Source organism: Chroicocephalus ridibundus, chromosome 5 (assembly GCF_963924245.1).
Source record: "Chroicocephalus ridibundus chromosome 5, bChrRid1.1, whole genome shotgun sequence".
Lineage (NCBI taxonomy): Eukaryota > Metazoa > Chordata > Aves > Charadriiformes > Laridae > Chroicocephalus > Chroicocephalus ridibundus.
Window position 1 is genome coordinate 26519576 of NC_086288.1, and position 24062 is coordinate 26543637.

Below are 24062 nucleotides of genomic sequence, written 5' to 3' on the forward strand. Positions count from 1 at the left end.
ATACTGCAAGCCGATATCCATATCTTCTAAGAAAATTCATCTCCTACAGTAATATACTGGAAAAGCTCAATGAGTTTTGCAAACACAAATGCAGATTTAGAACTTCAGGAGATCTGCCCTCAACAAACAGGCAGCTGTTACTATTGACCCACATACAAGTATTATTGTGCTCAGTGCCATTAATGGATAATATTTCTTTTGCGAGAGCAAAGCCAAATTTTAAACTTCCACACACTTAATTCCTCTTCAGATCAAACTTTATTGCAGCCTCTTGCACTTTATACTCCATAAACCACTTGTGCAGAGCATTCTCCTCCAGACCAATTAAGATTCTGCTTTCAATTCCCTCTGTAAAGTTTGCTGTGCTCCCGTCTTCTCCCCGGCCACATCAGCAGCTAGGATGACCATAGATGGAGCATGTTTGGCAGCTGAAATGACCCAGATGCTGAATCTAGAGCCATCTTCCCAGCCGCAGTAGCTGGGCTCACATCCGACTCCTCAGCTGTTGGCTGTGAAGCTGCCCTCAAGCTGTGCCAAACATACATCTCAAAGCTTTGACCGAACTGGGGCAAATGCTCTAAATCCGCAAGGCCTGCTGACAAAAAGGATAATGAAGACTAAAGGTATTAAAAGTAGGCAGTGAGGGAAACCAAAAAGCCTGCCTCCTTTCTCTTCTATCCCTTATTTTTTCCCACTATCTCTTTTCCCCTATTAAAAATTCAGGAAGAGCTGACTGGTGAGAGCAGGTCTAATGTACCATGTCCTAATTTGAGGTACTGACTAGCAGGAGATTCCCCTTCACTTATCCACACTACAAGCAGTGAAATGTGGCTCATGTACCTCTGCATCAAGTAACAGGCATAGCAAGGACTGGGCAAATCTTTATCAAGGGAAAGATGGAGACAGACAATTCCTTTATTTCATTACTCATTCTTTAAGCTTCCTAGACATCTTTAAACTGTCAAAGCTGCAGAAATTCTTGTACAACCCAGGAGCGACTACTTAATATCCTACTTCTGACCAATTTCATCACAATCTTGAACGCAAGAAGGGACTTCTACATCCTCCATGCCTCCTCACTGGGCAGCTAAAGAAAAGGCTTACCTTGATTCAATGGCCTCAGTCACTCAATTACCACTATGTATTCTGATCTAGATTTAAGGAAGAGTATTTGAAGTCGTGGCCCTTTACTTCATCTCTGCTCATCCTGGCACACTACTCCACATAACTGATACAATAAACCATCCCCACCCACCAGTAAAATACCTCCACATGGGCTATTTGCTACTGAGAAAAAGAAGGCTCTTCTGAAATAGCAAGCCAAACTTACAAATGCCTCTTTCAGGTTTCTTGTATGTATTACATATATACATACTGTACCCGTTACAGCTCCTGAAAGGAAAACACTGTTTTAGAGAAAGTTTGTTTTTCTAAAATATCACATTTAATAGTCAAAAATATTTTGCACATTTAATATTAAATAGCCTATGCCATGATATAAACCCAAGGGTTTCCAAGTTAAAAATAAAGATGATCTTTTGAGTAAAGTGAGCAGCATCAAGTTTGTTCTGCCTAAGCATTTTTGTAAAAGACAAACAGCATTTTTTAAGACGCAAGAGTAATACATGATCCCATTTTTAATTACTACTGAAAACACTACTTCTGAAGCTAACTTCACCCTGCAGCACTTAAAAGTCACTAAACTGAATTACAGGCACTAAGAACCGTCAAGTGAAACAGACTTCGAATACAATAAGTGTACTGTATTTTAGGAAAACCAATTCAATTTAACAGTATATTAGTAAATGAAAGAGACTGTCTACAGTACCACTTCTTTCTTTTAACCCTCTTGTTTCAAGACAAGTAATAGGACAGGGGGTAATGGTTTTAAACTGAAAGAGAGCAGATTTAGATTAGATATTAGGAAGAAATTCTTTACCCTGAGGGAGGTGAGACACTAGAACAGGCTCCCCAGAGAGGCTGTGGATGCCCCATCCCTGGAAGCGTTCAAGGCCAGGCTGGATGGGGCTTTGAGCAACCTGGTCTAGTAGGAGGTGTCCCTGCCCACGGCAGGGGGGTTGGAACTAGGTGATTTTTAAGGTCCTTTCCAACCCAAACCATTCTATGCCTCAAAATCAGAAGATCTGTAATTAGGAACCAGGATCCAATAAACCAACAATTTTTATTCTCTACCAAGAGATTTCTTGTCTGATTGTGTGCAAGGAAATTAACATCTGTCAGCCTTAGTTTCTCTATATGCAACCTGAATAAGTTGTTGGGGGAGGGAGGAAGAGGCAACTTAGAATTAAGTAATTATTCAGCATTTCTTTAACTAAAATAAATAAAAAAAAAAATATATATAAGCACTCAGTTTGCAGATCCCAAATATACCTATACAAAATACGCAAAGTAAAAGAAGGGTACTTACTCTGGACTCCAACCCTCATGCCCACTTGCACTGCAGTATTTGGAGGAAAGGCAGGATTTGCAGCACTCCCACCATGAACAAATCCAGGTTCTGCTGAGCCCCGAGGAAATAAAGTTGCAAAGCCAAAGGCAACTCACACAGCCAGATACACCTACTTGTTTACACAGCACAGACTCCAATATCAATCCCCCAAAGTACTCAACTACAGTAGTAGTGTAGCGTGTAGAAATGACACTTTAAATGAATAACCAGGAAATAAAGCCAATTTACAAGGCTCTAGAAAGCATATGGAAGCTTTCACTAGCTTCCTAGCCTAGGTCCTTCAGAATAGAAATCACCTCTTCGTTATGTTTCTACAGCACCCAGCAAAAGGAAGCCCTCAACTGGTAACTGAAAATGCCAGAAAATCTCAACACAAATCATAAACTCAGCTTTTAAATGCTATATTGGGGACCTTCTGTCCAGATGACAGCCTGCCACTGAAGGATTTTTAAAAAAAATAAAACTCACAATATCATACTAAAAAAATTACTGTTCAAGGCACTGTAATTTACACCTACAGTTAAGAAAAGCACTGCAGTTAAGAAAAATCCTAACAAAACAACTTACTGTCCTTCCGTGGCTACATCTGCCAGAGTGAAAAGAGACTGCCACCCAGTGGACTACAACCAAGTACATCAACTGTAAGCCATGACATTCAGTACAGAATTGTTGAAAATTTTATTTTTAAGAAAGTGTGGTTATTTTTAGGATTTTTCCCGTTAATATAATAATGTTTCAAATACATAAATTCATTTGTCATTCTGTCCTGCACCTGAAAAATCAGCATTTGCATGAAGGCACTGTATATATAAAGCTTTTCAGAATTACCAGAAAAAAAATAATTACCAAATCAAGCTTTCACCAGAGAAATAGTTAACTAGTGCAATCACTCAATTTAGAGGTGGGTTATGTTCTAAACGCAGCTTGTGCCATCCTTCGGAAGGTTTAAACACAATTCACCTGTAATATGGCAATGCTGAAGAGCATACAGAGATAGTCTAACACCTCTTGAGGTTTGGAGTTCATTTGTATTTGTAAAATCCTTCTCCAGTCTTCTTACCCAGCTTCTTTTCTTGTACCAGTTTATTCAGGAGTGGGCTGGGTGCAAAAAGAGGATTGTTGGGCTCTAAGGAATGCCATCCTGGTGGAAGAAAAAAAGCCGATGAATTAGTAACAGTTCTGTTTATATGCAAAAATAACAGAGATCTGCATCTCCTCAGAAAAGTATTAAGAGGTCAGAAAACTGAAGGAGGTTTGGAACTTATTCTAGACTCTCGGAGACCTTTCAATACAGATTCATAAAGCACAGATCAGTATTGATGATTATGAGCAAATCTAGCAATTAGACTTTAGGTGTAGTATACTCTGAACACCTTATAATCTCTATGACTGAGGATTTTTAATACCTAAAAAAAAAAATTAGAATTTTAAAAATATAGTTAAGTATAAGGAAATAAAACAAAGGCTACACTGAAAAGAAATTCAAGTGGAAAGAAACTCCAGGTTGAATTTCTACCTGCGAAAGACATGGTCAGTTAGAACAATATTAGACTACTCTACGGTACTGGCTAAAAGCAAAAGAGGTTTCATTAAGATGCTATTTTGAAAGTGACATTCTGCCTCAGAGAATATTTAAGCTGTTCATTCAAAATAATATAACAACCATCAACAAGCCATCACCAATTATATCTTTTTTTGTTATTGTACTGACATTCATCCACTTAACAACTGAAGCGAAAGGGAGATGGTATTCTTGCATCTTTTAAGGTTATTTACTGGGTTTCCTATTAATTGAGAATGAAAACACAGTTGGCAGAAAAAGGATAGGGAGTCTCAACACTTGTTGTTTTTCATCAGAATTTCTTACCTCCCGTATGTGTCTCGCTTCCCACTGATTCTTTTTAGTTATATAAAGTTCCACTAATATTATTATTATTATTATTTTCCATTGGAACATGATGAAGTCAGCAAAACCACCACTGTTGTGTCCCCATGTACATAGGGTACAGGCATACAGTACAAATGCTGTACGCATACAGCATTCTGAGCTGAAATCTCATTCCTTTCTCCTCAACAGTTAAAAGGCTATGCCACAAACATTGTTTAAACTAATTAAGAGTCAGATTTTCATTAGAACATTCATTACAATTTAGCTAAAAAGGGGAAAAATAGAAGAAAAAAAGCATGCAGTACCATCTATAATGTATTTACTGGTATCCAACCCAACATAGTCCAGCAGTTCAAATGGACCCATGGGATAGCCAGCCCCAAGCTTCATAGCAACATCAATATCTTCCTTTGATGCATCTCCTAGAGAAAAGATTGACAGTTTGATGAACAGAGAAGATTCCGCATCTACTTGGCGCCACTCATAAATAATTACCAGGGTATTATTTCACCCTGGTGCAGCTCTTCACAGAAATCTCTGCACGTTTCAGAACCACAAAAACTGGAGTCAGCATACACATGTTGGAGTATAAAGCTGAAGTTCTCACCAAAAAAAAAAAAAAAAGCAAGCCCTGCAGGCCTGCTTTCCATTTTTCTAGCTTCCTCTTGCATTTCAATATAGATCACTACACTATTGATGGAGCCACAGCTACTGTGCTCAACCTATCAGAAAGACTAGAGGAAGAATTGGTCACTATGAAGAATCAAGAGCTTCTTTTAGAGGCAGCTGAATAGCGAGTGTAAGTAAGGAAAGATCTCAATTTCAGCTTCATGGGATCAGCAGCACCTTTTGAATGATGCACAGGAGAGGGCTACTCTTACTCTACAACAGCCAGAAGGCAAGTGATAGCCAGCTGATGGACAAGGCAGGCATGGGAAGGGGAGCAGCAGCAGCTGAGTTAATTGCTTAGTTAAAGCAGCTTTCACTGGAGGATATCCATCAGCATCAGAGATGGCAGATAGGAGTAACCTGAAGAGACTGTGCAGGTGCAGTTAAATTTGTGAATTACAGAATTATTTTAAAAAATTAATAATCAAAATTATCAGAAATTTGTTACTTCTACTTCAGTCTGTGCCTATAAAAATACAAATCCTGCATTGCCACATTGTCACAGTTAACATTCACCTCATTCTTTTGTTGAGAATGCATACTTTATACTGCCACGAAAGCAGATGCACCTCTACTACCTATTTCTAATACATATTTTGATAAAGGCAGTGCACTTCTTTGTAGATCCTGTAAAAAGGATGAAGTTAAACAAACCCCAGAGGTACTTGTTAGGTAACCTCCATGCTCGATGCATACAAGTGTCCAAAAGCTTGACAGACATAGGTGCATAAATTCCATAGGCTAAGATCAGAGAATATTAGAAATACATTTCCAAAAATCTCTGCAAAGAGAACAATTTCAGTGAAAGTTCTGTATGAAGTAATGATTTTTATAATAGTATCTCCTTTTACTCTTTAAAGCTGACAATTATTTTTTTTTAAACCACATTTTATTTCTGAGAAACTGAGAAAATTAGCCTTTATAATCAGTTCAGTTTCCCAAAGACACGTAAATCCTCAACCCATTTGAAGCTGATGCAGATGTACATACTTCTTCAACAGATTTGTCCCACTTTGTCAAACTTAGGACTCGGCCACCTGACAGTATACAGCTGCATTACAATACATTTAAAAATAATAAAAGGGCAAAAAAGGGTTGTATCCCCAGCTCATACTAGTCTCTGAGTATAAAGCAGACTCCCATAGAAACCTGATTGACTGCTTTTTTGGTTTTCCACTAAAAACAGGGCAGTACAGACCACAAAACTTTTTTATAAATATTAATATAAATTACTATTTATAATATGCCCCCTGTTTAAATCACTGTTAATATACTAAAGGTATTTTGCCTATGCAAAACCACACATCTAACCCAAGGATATTTTGTATAAATAAAGACTCAAGGACTGACCCAATAAAATGGTATTTCAGTGCTTGGGGTTGCCAGGAAAGAGACCCAATTTCATAATAAAGTGGATGACAATCTGGCTCAAGTGTTTACTCTGAGAATTAATGCAAAGGATATGATAAAAGTTTAACCTGATGCAATGGAAAATATGAATTGCAAGACAGCCATCAGGCTTTTCAAAACATTAACCAGCTTTTTAAATAGATTTCATTAGAGTTAAAAATTTATAAATTGACTTTAACAAGTTTGGAAGTATCACACTGTTGAACAAAATACAAACAGAATAAAAATTAAATCAAAATATTGTTTAGCTTAGGCAGAAAACAAGTCAATTTTAACATATAATCTCAGTGACTGTTTTCTTCTTCATTTAATTAGAAGTTCTATTGTCTCCTGAAATATGCATAATGATACATGTGACTTAACAAAGGCACCTCTTTTACATGCACTGGAACACCCATATACTTTATTTAAAATTGTGACTTTTCTAAGAGAATAATGCCCCTCGCATCCATGCCTTTGCCTTTCAAGTCACTAAAATTGCTCTTTTCTCCATTTGAGATGTAATTAGGTACATCTGTTGATGGATAAACAAGTAATGTTGGTTTTTTTTTTTTTCTGGAGATCAAACCATCCCTTCCATGTGCTATAAAAGAGATTTTTAATATTTAAAGCATATTTGGTGGAATCCTGATAATGGAGTGCTTTCATCTGTAAAAAAGCAGTGATTTCAAAAACAAAATGTTTCAAATGACATTCTTAGTAGCACGGAGCTATGAGCAGAGCACTTGAAATAAAAACAATTATACTCGATAATTACCTCTTTATCTACTATGTTATTGGCTTGTTTCCTTTTCAAAACAATTATCAATGCTTTGAAAAATTTAGTGGTTCTTTGAGGGACTCGTGATTATTTCTACCTACCCTCAGTATTAATGTAAAAGAGACCATCAGTGAGATGGGAGTTCCTAAAGAACTTATGTCTAAAAAAGGACATAGGACAAAGTGTGACAATGAGTATTATATTACTTACCCCACCTGAAAATTGGTGTTTTATTTCAGAAGTCCAATATAAGTGAACTCAGAAGAACTTCACTAATGGTCCTATTATGGGATTTTCAACCAGTTTCATTAACGTCTCTTGGGATGGAGAGAGGGAGGTTCCTGATTAGTTGGCAGAGGATATTTTTACAATGGCACTATACTCACGTTATCATCTCCAAACTAGAAACATTTTCCAGCACCAGAAATTTCCCACACATGTAACTAGTACCTTCTGACTCTGCATACACTGACTTTTTAAAGTGAAGACAAGGTCTTTCCAACTTTGCATATTGGCTCACATTTCAGGTTCACTATTCACTTCCAGCTTTTAAGGTCTAAAAGTTTTGAGGGAATCCCAAGGCATTTACCAGTGTTATATGTCAACATTCCATGAAGTCAATATCCCAACAAGTACCTCTCTCAAAAAGCCGAACAGCTTCCATCATATATGGCACCAAGAGACGGTTTACAATAAACCCCGGAGTATCCTACGAAAAGAAAAAGGTATTCTAAATAAACATTCTTTACTAGTACTATACTTAAATGCTACACGACAAATTAAACAAGTGGATGAAGACACTTATTGAATCATCAACTTGGGGTACTCTCTAAACTGTATTTTTCATCTGATTTATCTGCTTAGCATTAAAACAAAAAAGATGAATTTCACAAACATAAACATTCATCATGACTGAGAACAATAAGACTACTACAAGCCCAACTCAATTAATCTTAAAACAGTTTAATGTGGCCAGTTGGCAAATGCCTTTTCTGTAGCAAAATTCTGCTGATACAATTTCCTGAAGGATACAAGAAGAGTAGTTCTTCCATAACATTTCTTTTTTGGGTGTTCACTACTACAAACACTCCTGGCTAAACAGTCTACTTTTCCACCACTGCTCAAGGGTAAACCATGCTTTTGACAGCTGGTATCACTTCAATAGCAAACACCAATACTATCAATGAAAAGATAAGAGGCGTGATGCCATAAGAAGATAGCGAGTTGAGGCAGAACTTCTCTTACACAAGCTTAAATCAAAATCAAAAACACAAAATAAAGAGAAAAAGCTTTGCAAATATAGGATTATTTTGCATACTACTACTGTTTCAGATGTTTATTGTTCATTCCATTTTATCTCAATATTCAATCCAGAGAATTCCAAGCAACTTTTCTTCTACAAACAGGAATTTAAAAACAAAACAACAAAAAAAGAGCTTCAGACATGAAGACTGCATTACCCTCTAGCCACGCTAATTTGTAACAATAATTCTTATATATTCACCATATATTCTGCACATTACATACTGCAAAACTGTGACAGTAACAGGGAAAAAGTCAACTAAGGCCACCGAACAGTTTAGCAGTACAGCCAGAATTAGAGTCCAGCATCCAGACGCTGAATTACTGGTAACTACTGGATTGCAGGCCCTTCTTTTTATGACCAAATGTCTCCTGGGGGCTATGAAACTTAAGGCAATAGCTGGCATAAAGCTACACAGACCACAACTTAATGGATTCAGAAAAAGTATGCTTAGGAAGTAGGGTGTTCCTCTAGAGAAAAAAAACCAAAGCTGCGAAGCAATGAAGATTAATATGGGTCTAGTTACTGCAGTCCTAAGAAAAACTTGCAATGAGCACACACCATGGAGGATTCATCCAGCTGCCTCACAGTATAGGAGGTAGCAGTCTTGTCTCTAGCAAGGCTAAAGATGAGCTCCTGCTTAAGATCTCCAGTCCAGGCTTCTGCAGGACTGGAAAAGAAAAATGAAAACCTGTAAGCCCTGATACTCATAAGTTTTGCTGCTCTAGACAAGATGTCTAGAGCACTCTACTTTCACGAATTTGTGGTAAATGCGGGTGTTTTCTTTGCCAAAATGCTTTTAATAGGGAAGAGAAACTGGACAAAACACAGCCCAGCAATTCTTGAAGTGCTCTTATGTCTACTAAAACCTACTACCTTGAAATTACCAGTTTTCAAGAACAGACCTTCTGAACACTCTACAATCAAAACGTACTCACCTTACAACTGACAGGACTCTTTCCTACTGCTTTACTGAAATCCAGAAGTGATTCAAAAGTCTTCTGGCTGGTCATTGGAGTCTTGATGACCTGGGTAGAGGGAAGGTAGGAAGAGCGTAAGCACATTTATGAGCAGAATCTCTTTCATTTTCCAGTACAGCAATGATTAAACTGTAACACAGAACACTATTCCAGAAATTCAGAAAACATCTGTTTTGCAAAAAGCAATTTCAATGGATATATATGTAACAGACATAGAAGTGTATTTTAAAGACAGATCCAGCATTTTGCACATTTTGAAATTATGTGTTTCTTTAAGACACTTTCCCATGCAGCTAGTATGGATGGTAAAAGGGACCATCCTTTGGAATCACATTTAGAGATTATAGTACAACAGAACAACTTTAAAAGCTGCATAGCTTCTGTTGACTTGGGAAACACAGTCGCATCACTCTAGAGAACTGTATTAACAGACATAGTTCCTGATACAAAGGGTCGTAACATCTACCCTGTGCCCAGTGTAAACCTGACACAAACATTTAATTCTCAAGAAAATTTAAAAACTATCTTTCAAATTTGTGACAGCCGCTTAGCTTTTGAGTAGTACATTTCCACGTTGATCTGTAAAACTGAGTCTTTTGACACGTGTAGTATTTTCTATGCTTCACTGGAGTTGGGATGCATTAATTCATTTACTAGAAACCTAACCCCCTCTAACCCGTCCCAAAAAGAAGAAGAAGGAAAAAAAAAAAAAAAAAAAAAAGAGACTTGCAGAAGCAGAACTGGGGGTGATATTTGTGTTGAAATTGGCCTCCATGTGCAGTAACTGAAAACTGCTACACATAAGCAGTTAAGGCTGACCTCCTTGTTCATGTAATTAAGTCACACAGATTTCCCTCATCCTAATGACGTAAGGTCGACACGAAAAAACACTTTTCGGAGTGAGGAAAAGGCTTGTTTCTCAACAGATAAAATAGTGGTTTTTTACTTTGATATTAGATAAAAATATCTGAGATACTTAAATAAGACTGCAACAGTTTCAAGAATGAGGTTTTAATATACCCTTCAGAATTTTGAAACATTAGCACTAGCCTTTTGGATTATTAGAGAAAGAAATCCCCTCAAAGCTATGTGCTTCTGAGCATGAGATCAACAATCTATGAAAAGAGCAGATAAGACTCAAAGGCACTGCAGATTTGTGACCCTTGAAGGACAGCTTCCATGACAGATGACTGGCAATTTCAGTAATATCTTTCATAGTTTTGGCAATTCTCTTGATTTTCCTCTGATTATTTAAAACTGAAACATCTGTTTTACATAGAAAATGTTGTTCTACATCATTTGTCAATGCCAATCCAGATTTACAGCAGTAGATCTGAAACAAAGGCAAAGCTTTTAGAAGTGTATTCATCTACTAAAATTGGCGCCTTTCAAGTTCAAGTCACCAAAAGCACAGCTTCTGTGTTTTAAAGTTCTTCAAATACCACTCACCAGCTGGAGTGACTCTGGGCTAGGACACTCATAAGTCAGGTGAAAAAAAACCACAAATTATAAGGATTGACCACAGCAGTGAGACAGGGATTGCTATGTTTTGGTTTGGTTTTTTGGTTTGTTTTTGGTTTTTTTTTGGTTTTTTTTGTTTGTGTTTTTTTTTTTTTTTTTTTTTTTTTTTTTTTACAAACAATGATAGATATCCTCTGTATTTTTCAAATCTCACAAAGGCTTAGTTTAGATTTCTAAAGACTGATTTGTTTTAGGCTTGAGATAAGGCATAGCACATTTCATCCACAGAAATAAATTACTGCCAACAAGTAGTTCTTAGCACAGGAATCAATAAAGCCTATGTTAGCCTAAGGAATTATACTAAAGATTTCTGTTATCTCTGACAACACCTACAAAATTTCTCCCTTTCCTTCTTACAACATTTCCTCAGAGCATTTAGTCACAATATACATTATGTGATATATTAAACTAAAATAAACCAAACCACTACACATGGGTATCGAAGTTAGGGAGAGACAATTTGCAAGTGTCTGAGCCCTCATCAGACAACCATACTCTGAATCAAATTTGTTCATTTCAGCCAAAAGGTTCAAACATTTCAAAAGGTGGATCAAGAGAATGATACTCAAAGACACAGAGCAAGCAACTGCATAATATCTGTTTTAATGGGAAACAAGCAAACAATATAATGAAGTGAATCTCAGAAGTTCAAAAGGCAGGCACAACATATTTGAAGTGCTGGTCACCAAAGCAATACTAGAACCAACACATTCATGGGAAAGAGGAAAAAATATTTACAGTATTTAAGGGCACAAAGTACATGAAACTTTGGAGCAGAGTGGCCAAAATGCGAAGTTTATTTTCACTTACTCAAGAGTTTTTAAGTTCTAGCTAATCAGGGTCAGTCATAACAGGGGAAGGTGAGAAAAAGGAGGAGACACACGTCATTTTTTCTGCAATGTGACCTTTACTTTGGAGGCTCAGATAAACACTTATATCAGATTATTTCTTACCCTGCTCTGCATTGCAGTATTATTAGAAATTGCATGATGTAGCCAAAAAGAGTATGTTTAGAAAAGACATCTGAAGAGTTATGTAAAAACTTCTTTTTACACTTCCTTAAAGGCTGGGAAATACTGTAATACTTCCAGACAAATCATCTGTAACACTGAAACAAACATGACTGACTCTGTTCCAGAAGTCAGGAGGCAGAAAGATTTCAACTCAGGTCATTTTCTATCGATTTCTACACTGGTAACAATTAAATTCTTCTGTCAGTCATCAGATGATTTTGTTTAAGCTGTCAGTAGTTTTTATTAATCAGCTTGCCTGCGTGCCTGAAATTATCACTATAAACAGCACCTCTATGGAGAACTTTGGATCCTGAGACTGAAGGAGTTAGCTCTTGTCTGTTCAACCTGCCCCTCAACAGAGGTTGCACCACCCTCTTACCACTATAGGTTGCTTATTCCATATCAGAAGAGGTGCAAACAGATCTACTCTTTCATCTAACTGAATTTCAAGTGATGACAATTGCATTGCTGTGCTACATTCTGCCCTTCTACTCTGCTCTTGTGAGACCCCACCTGGAGTACTGTGTCCAGCTTTGGAGTCCCCAACATAAGAAGGACATGGACCTGTTGGAGCAAGTCCAGAGGTGGGCCACAAAGATGATCAGAGGGCTGGAACACCTCCCCTTTGAGGACAGACTGAGAGAGTTGGGGTTGTTCAGCCTAGAGAAGAGAAGGCTCCAGGGAGACCTTACAGCAGCCTTCCAGTACCTAAAGGGGGCCAACAGGAAAGATGGGGAGGGACTCTTTATCAGGGAGTGTAGCAATAGGACAAAGGGTAATGGTTTTGAATTGAAAGAGGGCAGATTTAGATTAAATATTAGGAATAAATTCTTTACTGTGAGGGAGGTGAGACACTGGAACAGATCCCATCCCTGGAAGTGTTCAAGGCCAGGCTGGACGGGGCTTTGAGCAACCTGGTCTAGTGGGAGGTGTCCCTGCCCATGGCAGAGGGGTTGGAACTGGATGATCTTTAAGGTCCCTTCCAACCCAAACCATTCTATCATTCTGTGATTAGTAAGACACTTACCTCCACAAGCTTCATCATAGGCACAGGATTGAAGAAATGGAGACCACCAAATCGGTCCTGCCTGGTGGTCGAGTTCGCCAACTGTGTGATTTGCAAGGATGACGTATTACTCGCAAATATTGTATGCCTGGAAAAATGAAACATATGGATTGCATAAATGACAGCTATTTTTCTGCCAGTAGGAGACTGGTGCACCAAACATCCATAGACATCCATTGGCTAACCATCCACAGAGTTCTCAGAAATATCCCTGCTGATTATCAAGGTGCTTTTGATGATGTATAAGTACAGTGATGATGAAATAACCACTGGAAGTGCTCACTCCTGAGTAAATATGTTGAATACTTATATTAGGCGATAGAAAAAAAGACTCTGTAAGCAGTCAACTCTCAAATATATTCCAGTTAATTCCTTCAGCAATCCTGGAAACCTCATGGCAATTTTTTTATTGTTAATCACTTACACATGTACGGAAACCCAATCATTTCCATGTCAAAAATGCACTTTGGAACATTAAGAAAAATTTGGAATCTTTTTTTTTTTTTTTTATAATGAACAATGGTAGACGTGATGAGCAAACCTACCACCATAGCAAAGAGCTGATGGAAAAAAAGAGAGAAAAGACATAAACTGCCGTGCATAGGACACTGCAAAGGTTACACAAAATCACAACAATTTTAAGACATATATGAAGTCCTTTTCCAGACATAAACCAGATTTACTAATTGCAATCTATAACGTTGTAGTGTTTTGGTTTTTTCCCCAGAAATATCTCAGAACCTCAACAACCTGCTATACCAACACCATACAGAAAACTTACAGAAATGGCTTTTTCTTCAAACCACGAAAATCAGAAACTATATTAAAGACGAAACTCTACCCTTCCGTTCTGGGTTGTATCCTACTGACCTTTCAAAAAGTTATCCTAAGGGATTCATCAAATGTTAACCTATATTGGTATTTTGTTTTCATTTCACTAAGATATAATTAAGCTTTGCAACAGAGCTTTCTGAAAAGTTATGTCCAATTTGTGGATAGTAGCATTAAAAGAAAACATTTGGGGATTAAAAACCCCACAGTGATTTCCATTTTTTATCATGTTCTCCCAGTTTTTGAGAATCTGTTAAGGAGAAGGAAATAAAAAATCCTGTGAATTCCTGTTTATGTTTCTTACAAATATTCCTTTGTTATTTCCCCACCATAAAGTGGGCCTTATGCTATTCTGAGGTGGGGTACTAAAAAGAGTATTCTACATTTCATAGTTTTGACCTTCAATTTCAATGCTTCCAAAAGACACTTCTCTTTCCTGTATATCTGCCATTGTATAAAAAGAATTCAAATATTCGTATAAAAATTAAGTGCATTGATTTGTGAGATGTAATCATTGCTATTGTTTATATCTGGGTTCACTTAAAGTAAGAGATTTTACCTCCACATCACTTCTGCACGTGAATACTGTAGCCTAACACAACATAAAGCTTTGGGGGAAAAAGGCATTACATTTATATTGTGTACAAGGGCAAATTTATTTACACTTTCTGCTCTCACCAACCAATTGATTTAAATTGAGTTTAGAATAGAATTTACATGCCTCTGACTTAAAATTACACAATGCATGCTTCAGGTGACAGCAGAGTTGGAAAGCTTTTGAAAGCAACAACACTAGAGTGAAGCCCCAGTAATGCTTTTCCAGGCACCGGTGTGCTTCCTCTTGGTGCCATCTAGTGGGTCAGGGGAAGGCATTAAAATCAGAGTCCAACACAAGAGAAACATACCATTTCAATAAAAATGACTCTTACAGCCCAGCTCTGTTACACAGTGAACACTGAACAACACTTCTTTTGTAGCATTTTTATAACACACTCATCCTAACACAGTGAACAGCTGGAAACCACTGGCCAGTTCCTAGCTGAGTTTCCACATCTAAATATAAATCCTAAACCAAGAGATGTTGACGTGCAATTCCTACCACCCAGAAAGAAATAAACAGAAAGCAAGTTGGCAAGAGCTCCTGAAGTGGATACCCAAAAATTCTTTCATCGTGTTCATTATTATCCTGTTTGGAAAAGCACTGCAGTGTTTAAATGCCTAAAAGCCACGAAGAACGTGGGGATATTCTCCAAAAACCCTAGCCTGACCTTTTCAAAATGGAAATGTGAGACTGACCGAATTCAAGAAAAGGAAAACAGAACTGAAGAGTGGGTAGCAACGCTTTATCGCCTGCTCTGAAGCCGATGACAATGTAACACAGTCACAATTAGCATATTGGCAGGATGATTGTAACACCGAGAGGAATACAACATACACAAGCAATTTTGCAAAGCTCTAGGAACATAAACTAGTATGCTCTCAGGCTGATGGCATCCAAGAAAGACACCTCACCGTTTCACCTGGGCAGTTACCCAGATGAGGAACACCCTGAGTTCCCAGTGCTCTCTGGGGTTGCCCAATGCTCCTGGCTCATAATATTTTATCTGAAAACTTAAAGAGAAATTGACTCCTCACCCCCGAATAAAACTTGTCTCAATAAAGAATGGCTTTCCCACCCCCCTCCATTTATGTATCTACTTTCAGAGGAATTATAGTTCTTTTATAGAGAAAAGGGAAGTGAAATTAAGTTGTGTTTCGATTTTTTCAATGCAACACTTTGGTTTTGTGCTGTCCCCAGACTTATCTCCATGGGAGAGGTCAGCACAGCGCAAAAGTGGGAGACAAACATGTAGCTCTGGCAGCTGAGGAAGCACATGAGACATGGGATACATTACAAAAGAAGAAAAATACAAGGTTTCACACAGCACATGTTCCAAAGGCATAATTCGTCATCTTGTCTGAGCAACTGTAATACACAGCCCCTTATGTTTCAATCAGCTAGCAGCTACCCTCGCACTAAATCCTGAGATGTGAATTAAACCGAGTTCTCCCTCCTCAGAAGCCTGATCTTTCATGATCTCTGCCTATAACCTACACTTCACAGTGCCGTCAACACCCAGGGCCCCATAGATCGTCCATATAATAGTTTTAGAAATTTTGAAGCTTAGAGAAGACTGTAGGATGCCTGCACTGACGGGGAGAGCTTTGCATTCCACTGCAGTACCACGCAGCATGAACAAAGCCTACTGCCTCCTTCTAACACACAGAAAAACACTCACATTTCTGCCTTTCCCCAAGCTACTCACAGGAGCTCCAACTCCGTGCTCCTCACAGAATTACAAATTATCCTTTGTATCTAAAGCTAATATTTTAAATGCTTGGCTACTAAGTGTCACTATTTTACTAGCTTCTTTTTCTTTTCATCTAGACTTTCTACACTGCAACCCATATTCTTCACCGTTCACTTCCTTTTTCTTTATCCTACATGTAAGATACCTGTATGTTTATCATCATTTCCAATTCTGCTCTTAAAAAGGAAGGCTTCATGTCTAATGTCATTTTTCCCAACCCTCAAAAACCATGCCTTTTGCCACAGAAAGGAGCATATCTGACAACTCTATTTAACAGTCTGTAATGTAAAATGTAATGTAAACTTTGATGTTTCAAGGCATCTATGCTTATAAACAGCTCATTCTTGCAAAAAATAGCCTGAGGTGTTCCAAATATACATATATAAATGAGGCTCCAAGTCCCTGTGCCCACTTTTTCTTGCTGACTGGTTCTAGACAGTTTGCCATTTAGTACACTCTTATTTGCTCATTAGCTTTCTCTGCTGAATACGGACAAAGACTCAGGCAACCAATGGTCTGTTTTCACAAAATAAGCACAATCTAATCATGACAAGGAACCCTGATAATTGCCAAAGGCAGCTACTTTCGTCTGTCAGACTAAGGGTAATGGCAAGTTACCCTGTGCTCAGCGCACGGCTGTTTATGATCATTTATTGTTTTCAGAAGTACCAGGTAATTTTAATTAATGACCATATGAGACAGCCTGAAAATCTCCCCAGGCTGAAGTCAAATAATGATAACATCTTTTCTCCCTTGACAATATATTCAAGCTGCAGCTTGCCTAGTTCTTTAAGTAATACCTCTTAGCCAATAGCCCCAGATGTAGCCGTACCAGTTAAAATCTCAACCTGCAAGCACTCAGGGTCTTGTGATTCTGAGTCATCCATGACAAGGATCAAGCTTCTGAGACTGCATGCTCAGCTTAACAGCATTTTTGGGTTTGGATACAATTCAACAGTAACTTCCAACAGTTATCAAATACAGTTCAAAGAAAGTTCCAGGGACTGTAAGTAACTGAGTGAGTGCAAGCTAAGAAATTAGTTACACTTTTACCTCACACACAATATCCACCAATGAGCTATTCCCAAACTCTTATAATACCAAGTAAACTTAGTTCACTTAAACTACTGTTAAGCTGACTGTGACTTATGGCTAAGAGGCTGAGACTTCTTAAAACTTGTTAATGCCAGGCGCACTGAAAACAACTATTTTATCATCCCAATTCCCTATTTAAATACAAGAACACATACATTAACCATACCCCATGTGTACCAGGACAAGATTATTCTACTGTTGTGTATTTGCATTTGGATTTAGATTTGAACTCGCTGAGTAGATGGACAAATAAACTACAACTAAACAAACTCAGAAGCACCTCAAATGAAGCAATGCAACAAGTAAATAAACCTGGTGAATACACCTGAAAGCGTTTGTAACATATGCACCTGACACAACAACTATTCCATAGCACATGACTATCTGGAGTTAAGTCTAAAGAAAAAATTCTGGGTTTAAAAAAAAGCAGCTAAAAAAATGCAGAACTAATGGTGTAAGAATAAAAACAGATGATACAAAGGTCTAAGTTTTAAAATGTAATAGGAAAAATGCACGTACTCTGGAGCAAACTTATCCAGCCTCTTGAAGAGTTCATTTTTAATTTCCTGGTTCTCCACAATGGCTTCTATCACCAGATCCGTGCTGTGGACCACTGCTACTGCATCTGTGCTTGTTGAGAGGTTCTTTAGGGTCTTCTCAATGAACTCAGCACCAGCCTGAAACATTTCCAAGAAGTTGCAATGTCTATTTACAATGATTTCATTTATTTTTACATGAAAATCCCCTTACACGCTCAGAAGTATTTTTGAGCCCTCAAAAATTCAGGCAGTCTGCCACATTTCCAAATCACTGAGAAAATTCTAAGTATGTACAGATACTGCGCCTTCACTGACACATTTTTCCAAGACAATCAAATCTGCTTTGGAGCAAATAGGAGATCTTTGAATTCATTCTTTTAGGAAGACTGTTTGCTGCAGTCCAGCCTTCAGCATAAGAGCCTGAGTGAACAACCGGTTGTCAGTCAGTAGTTTCTGAGACAACCTGGGCCTGCCCTCCATAAAGAGGAACTTTTCCAGTTTCAAACCTTGGCACTGTTTTCATTCAATGATTATCTGGTTTCACTCCTATGAACAGATATGTGCTGGTTCACGAATGCTTCAGGAAATGAAATGGCTTACACTCACTATAGTTTCAATGCAAATGTGGGGAAAAAATATTCTGTTTTCTGTCTAGTAAGTCTGCCAATCACTGACATAGTTTGCGAGGACAGAAATCAAACAGAACTGCAAGACATTGAACCAAGGGTAAATGGAGACATAGTACAAGTAAAAACATACGTGCACACTAGAATATTATGTCATATATAGAGTACAAGCATCATGTGGACAATTTTCTTTTGGATCTAAAGACCCCCCATAATTATGTATGCATGCTCTGATTATCCTGATATTATTATAATTTTTCTTTTGTACTTCCTCATGCAAACATGCCCTTTTTCATTTCCATTGTCTGTTGCATGCTGGTTTCATCATTAATTCATGATTCACGCTGGTAAACATCAATAATAGTATATATTATATACTAACATTAAAATGTATCAAAAGAAGAACTGAATCTGCTGTGGAATTTAGAGAAAGAAGCATAGTAACAAATAACCCTTCGGATATAAACTTAGATGCATCAACTGCGCTGCAGTGACTTTCTGTATGTAAGTCTTGCTCAGCAACATGAATGCAAAGTATCTTACACATCTAATTCATGTTACTCCAGGGTAGTTAAACTTGCACTCATTTCATTTGCAGTAATCCTGTGCCCAAGTCTTGAGGGGCAGGAAGACTCCTTACTAAGGTATTAAGACACTTCTGTTACTATTTGCTTTTGGACAAAATTGGTGCATTCCCAGGTAAGCGCTCAAAGATAAATTGCTATTAAATTAGTCACCATTAATTTGGCACATTTTCACGCCTAGCATCTATTTTAAGGTCATCAAGTTGTTTTAAATCTTTATCTCAAAGCTCAAGTCTACGAAGAAAAGAAAATAAGGTAAGACATATTTCAACCTCCCTGTATCAAGAAAAGAAAATCCAAGTTCTTCAGCATACTGGAAAAACTGGGGTGTTTTTTAAGCCAATATATTAACATGCTCTATAATGCATAACTGTAAACAACATCTGAGCTTCAGTAAGGTAGTTTTATTCTCCTAAGTTCTCCTAGAGGTATAAAGAAGCTGATGTCAACCTCAGGCTTATCTGCAAATTTCTTCTTTGTCACTCTCTTCAAACTCTCTTCAATTCCTTTTGTAGACTTTTTAAGGATTTCATCTGACTGGTCTACTAACACCACAGTGTGACCACTGGCTGCTGCAACCTGAAAGTTAAAAAAAAAAACAAAACAAAACATTCAACATCAGTATCACAAAACAACAAACCATATTGATTTGTCTTGGGGCAGACAATACACTAGGCAGTTAATTTGGCAAAAGAGAGCTAAAGAACTTTCAATCAAGACTTAAGCACTTAACTAGAAAAATCATAAAAACCTGCACACAGTTGGGGCAGAGGGGAAAGGATAAAGGTATCAAACAACTTGAGGGAAAAGGAAAAAGAAATCCCTTTTCCCCCAAGCTGTCTGCAGAATGCTACCTGCACCTGCAGGCAGATGAATTCTATGGATAGAGAATGAACAGCTGTCTTGAAAAGAGCAAGTAGCTTAGCTGTGATCCTCAGATCTTGTACGGAAAAAGGGCTGTGGATACCAAAACTGGAAAGCTGGCAGGGTGAGCAGGTGGCATAAGGGACGGCTAACCCTGTGATCCCAGGGCACAGTGTAACACAACTCTGCTGTTAGGCCACGAGCATGTCCCTGCAACAACAGGAAGGTGACAGTGGATCTGTGAGTAGCAGTGAAATGTTTGACGCTCAGGGCTGCACAGACCCGAGTGGCTCGCAAACTCTCCTTACTGCATACTTGGTACAAACACTGGCTCGGCTACAGGTAGCCCTGCTGGGTTGTCTTTTTGGTTGGTATTCAATTAATTTCAAACATATAACGTCACTTCCTCACATTGCAACAGTCTGTTAAAAATCAGCTGTTCATTAACTGTTACTTCACTACTCATTAATTGTTCTTCTTGTTAGTTAGCAACAGCCTTTCTTTATTTTCAGAATTCTTGAACTAATGGAGTTGTAATAATTGTGGAAAACAGATGTTAAAACATGGTTTCACTCACTGTTTTTAGTCACACAACTTAGAAGCTCCCCTTCTGCAAATTTTTACTCTACATCTAACCTTGCACCTGGAGACTAAAGATTCTCCCCTGTCCACAAGACCTACTCCAACAAAGCTACCTGAGATGAAAAATACAGAGATATCTCCTGAAAAAAAGCATGGTGCTATTCTCATCCAAGTTGCCTCACGAACCTAGCAAATAAAGAAATGCCTATAGAGAGCAGCAGTATAGCTTTAACAAAGTGTCAGGCTGCAGCTGGACATTTCTTTATCCATCTTTTTTTAATCATTTTTTTATTTCATAAGAATAACTGAATCATAAAAAATGCCTAAACCAAGCTTGGACTTGCACTCCTAACGCTTCCTCTGTTGCTGATCATTTGCAATGGCAAAGCAAGACCCTTCACTCTTCAGTAGAAAAATCAATACCAAGCACATTTATAAGAGATCCTTCACTAATTATCCATTTACAATTATACCATCCCTGACCAGCTAGCTAAAAATCCTAGAAAAATTAACATCTCCCTTTTCTCATCTCATTCTTACCATATTTACATGGGCAGGAAAGAAGAAAAATGTCAAAGGTCAAACTATCTCCTTGCGATTCAAACACATGCTCACTCAGACTCTACTATACAATGATCTTAAGAATACTAAATAAGAAACACAAGGGTGCTGGGGAGTCAATTAATGCTTTTCTCACACAGAAGTGCTTTTCACGTGGCAGAATCAGAAATTATAAACTCCTGGCTTTCAGCCACACATTTCAGCAGAGGTTAGCTTCTCCTGAGAGTATGAGAAAACAAGGAAAGAGGAGAGACAACTTCTTAAGCGTTCTAAAAGGGAAGAGAAGCTTTATTAACAGGGTGCAGAGGAGACCCCGCTCAGTGTAACAATCACCTCTGCTTTGAGATAATTTTGGATTGATAAATCAGAGGCAGATGGTCAGCAAAACAATCCTTGGTCCTTGACAGTGGCAGAAGACTGCAACCCCTGTTACTGCCAAATACCAGACATGTTTCTCTTGACGAGCTGCTCTCTGAAAACGTGCACGCTAATAGAATATGCAGATCCCTTCACTTTCGCTGCAGAATTATACCCTTTGCATAATGTGCATCTTCCTCAAACATGAGAACAACTTTCTTCAAAGTTTTTCTTTGATGGTTCCTTCAGTGGAAACCTCAGGCTCTAGTATCAAGGTACAGAGGAATGTTTTTACCAGACCAGTTAATGAACAACTATCTAATTCCTTAGCAAAAAATAAAAAAATAAAAAAGTGCCCCTGTATTCCTCCTGCTAGAGATTTGCCAGGAATGTGAGAAACCTTCAGTTCTGAGAAGGAAACCCATTCATTCAATAAAATGGAGAACTGCTATTTATGAAATCCAACTTCACTGTCAGTTTCCCCTTGGGAATGCTTGCATATTCCAGTTACTCTTTGTGAAGTTTGTGAACTACCCTGGTATCCTGGGCAACAGGCTCTTTCTGTGAATTAAGCACATATCTAAATCTTAAATCACTGACAGGACCGGTCAGTTGTCGGTCCCAAAGCCATCAAGTTAAAGATGAACTTGAAAGCCAAAGGACCGAGACGAAACACTAGGAAAATAAGCCCTATTTAAATATTAACCACTTCATAGTTCTACAGATGATTGACAGCTAACTGTTAACTTTAGATGCTGCATTCTACTTTAATAACTCGTGAAATGTCACTTGATCCACCCCCTTGGCAAGTCAGAAGAAGCTTCTTTCTTGCACCGACATTTTCCAAATATTTATTACACCCTGCCTGATTTATAAACAGCCCACACATCGTTCAAAGAACCACCTTAACCCATTTAAAACAACATTGACCTTGGCGGTTCCTGCCTGGCCCTCTGACCCGCAGATGTGGGGATTAGCAAGACAAGAAAAAGCAAGAAGCTGCGGGGCCCCCACCCCTCCCCGCCGCCGCCTCCTCCTCAGCCCGGCAAGGGGCCCCGGCAGGCGGCAGAGCCCTTGGGGGAGCGGAGCCCCGGCACGGTCCCCGCCTCAGCCCACCGGCCCGCCGCCATGGCCCCCAACCGGGCGTGAAGGGGCGCTCCCGCGGCACGCGCCGCGTAACGGCCGCCCAACGGCCGCCATGACGCCGCCGCCGCCTCCTCCCCTCACCCAGCCGGGCCGGGCCGCTCTCACCTGGGCGATGCCGGCGCCCATGAGGCCGCCACCGATGACCGTCACATGTTTGACGACCAGCTTCTTGGCGGCCGCCGTGGCGGCGGCAGAGGAGGTGGAGGCGGCAGTGCGCACGAAGTGGCGGGTGGCGAAGGCCATGGCGGAGGCGCACGGCTGGGAGCGGAGAGCGGGAGGAGGAGGCGGCGGCGGCGGCGGCGGCGGGGCCAGGCCGCGCTCCGCCCCGGCGAGGGCCGCCCCCGGGCCCGCCCGCCGCGGGGAGAGGCGCTTTGGGTCCTTCACTTCGGCCACTTTTGATTTCCTGAAGAGGAGTCCAGCAGCCAGCCCACGGTCAGCACGACAGGTAGATGCCCCGCTGCCGCCATGTCTGCCCTTCGCAGCGGAGGTCAAATGCCTTCAAAGCGTTCACCTTCCTGCTGCAGCAGCTCATTTTCTCAACGTGAGAAGCGGGCCGTAGTAAGAGTGTTTCCAAACGAGGAGGGGATTTTGTTTTCAGGCCAGCACAGACTATATAGTGAGCTGTTATGGTTTGAGAAACCCACAACAATTTATTGCTGTTTAGACAATTATTTTGTCACCTCCCTGACCGGGAAAGGGAACTGGGGAAAACCAAGGAAACATGAAGGTTGAAATATAAATAGATTTAATAGGATAAGACTAAATAATTAACATTAATAACACTGAAGAACCAGTATTGATCCCGATACCAATATAAAATATACAAAGATGATACTCAGCCAATTCTATCAGCAGGAGGCTGTGCACTCCCAGCAGTGGACAGCAAATGTCGGACACTGCGAGCGCTACGACTTTTGGAGGAAGGGAAGGGCTCAGGGGCCCGGCACTGGGGCAAAGAGTTCTCAGGATCACAGCCATCAAGGGAGAGAACGCAGCAAAGTTTCTAATTTATACTGAAAGTGCCGTTCATGGTATGAAATAATCCTGTTGGCCAGCCTGGGTCAAGTGCCCAGGCCTCGCTCCTTATCCCCACACCTGGCAAGCTTAAAGACACCAAGACCTTGAAACCACATACCAAAGTTGGCTATAAAGTAAATATTTTCACATATTCAGACACTGGAGTCTTCTAAAAGTGCGGTTTCCCCAGGCATTAAAGAGAAATGAGTCCTGTGTCACTCAAACCAGGACATAAACAAACAAATAAAAAAATCAGTTCCTTCCTTTACAAATACTAATGGCTGAATCATATCAGATACAGACCGCTATCATTTTCCATCTAATTCCTTTATCATCAGAATGGACTGGCACTTCAAGTCAGCAACAGCTGACAACACGGCAATTGCAGTGTATTCTACCTGAGTCAGCATCAGGGTAAACATTAAGCAA

General features: G+C 39.3%; 1 protein-coding gene across 1 annotated transcript; it reads right to left on the reverse strand.

Annotated features, from left to right (window-relative positions):
• Positions 1 to 3124: 3124 nt before the first annotated feature.
• On the reverse strand, positions 3125 to 23052 carry HADH (hydroxyacyl-CoA dehydrogenase). Its single transcript, XM_063336684.1, has 8 exons — positions 22722 to 23052; positions 19557 to 19685; positions 17877 to 18034; positions 13042 to 13168; positions 9439 to 9528; positions 7834 to 7906; positions 4664 to 4780; positions 3125 to 3611 (listed from the first exon to the last, which is right to left on the reverse strand). Exons 1-8 carry the CDS (start codon positions 22857 to 22859, stop codon positions 3493 to 3495), a joined length of 951 nt encoding a protein of 316 aa, XP_063192754.1. The 5' UTR covers positions 22860 to 23052; the 3' UTR covers positions 3125 to 3492.
• Between the last annotated feature and the right edge of the window lie 1010 nt (positions 23053 to 24062).

What these genes read in the sequence shown, in the direction of transcription:
- HADH (XM_063336684.1), bottom strand. Translation starts at nt 22,859, where the DNA reads ATGGCCTTCGCCACCCGCCACTTCGTGCGCACTGCCGCCTCCACCTCC. An exon ending in CTATGATGAAGCTTGTGGAG is followed by an intron (nt 9,529 to 13,041) that starts GTAAGTGTCTTA and finishes CCCTCTACCCAG; the next exon opens with GTCATCAAGACTCCAATGAC. An exon ending in TGTTCGGCTTTTTGAGAGAG is followed by an intron (nt 4,781 to 7,833) that starts GTACTTGTTGGG and finishes TCTTTTCTCTAG; the next exon opens with GAGATGCATCAAAGGAAGAT.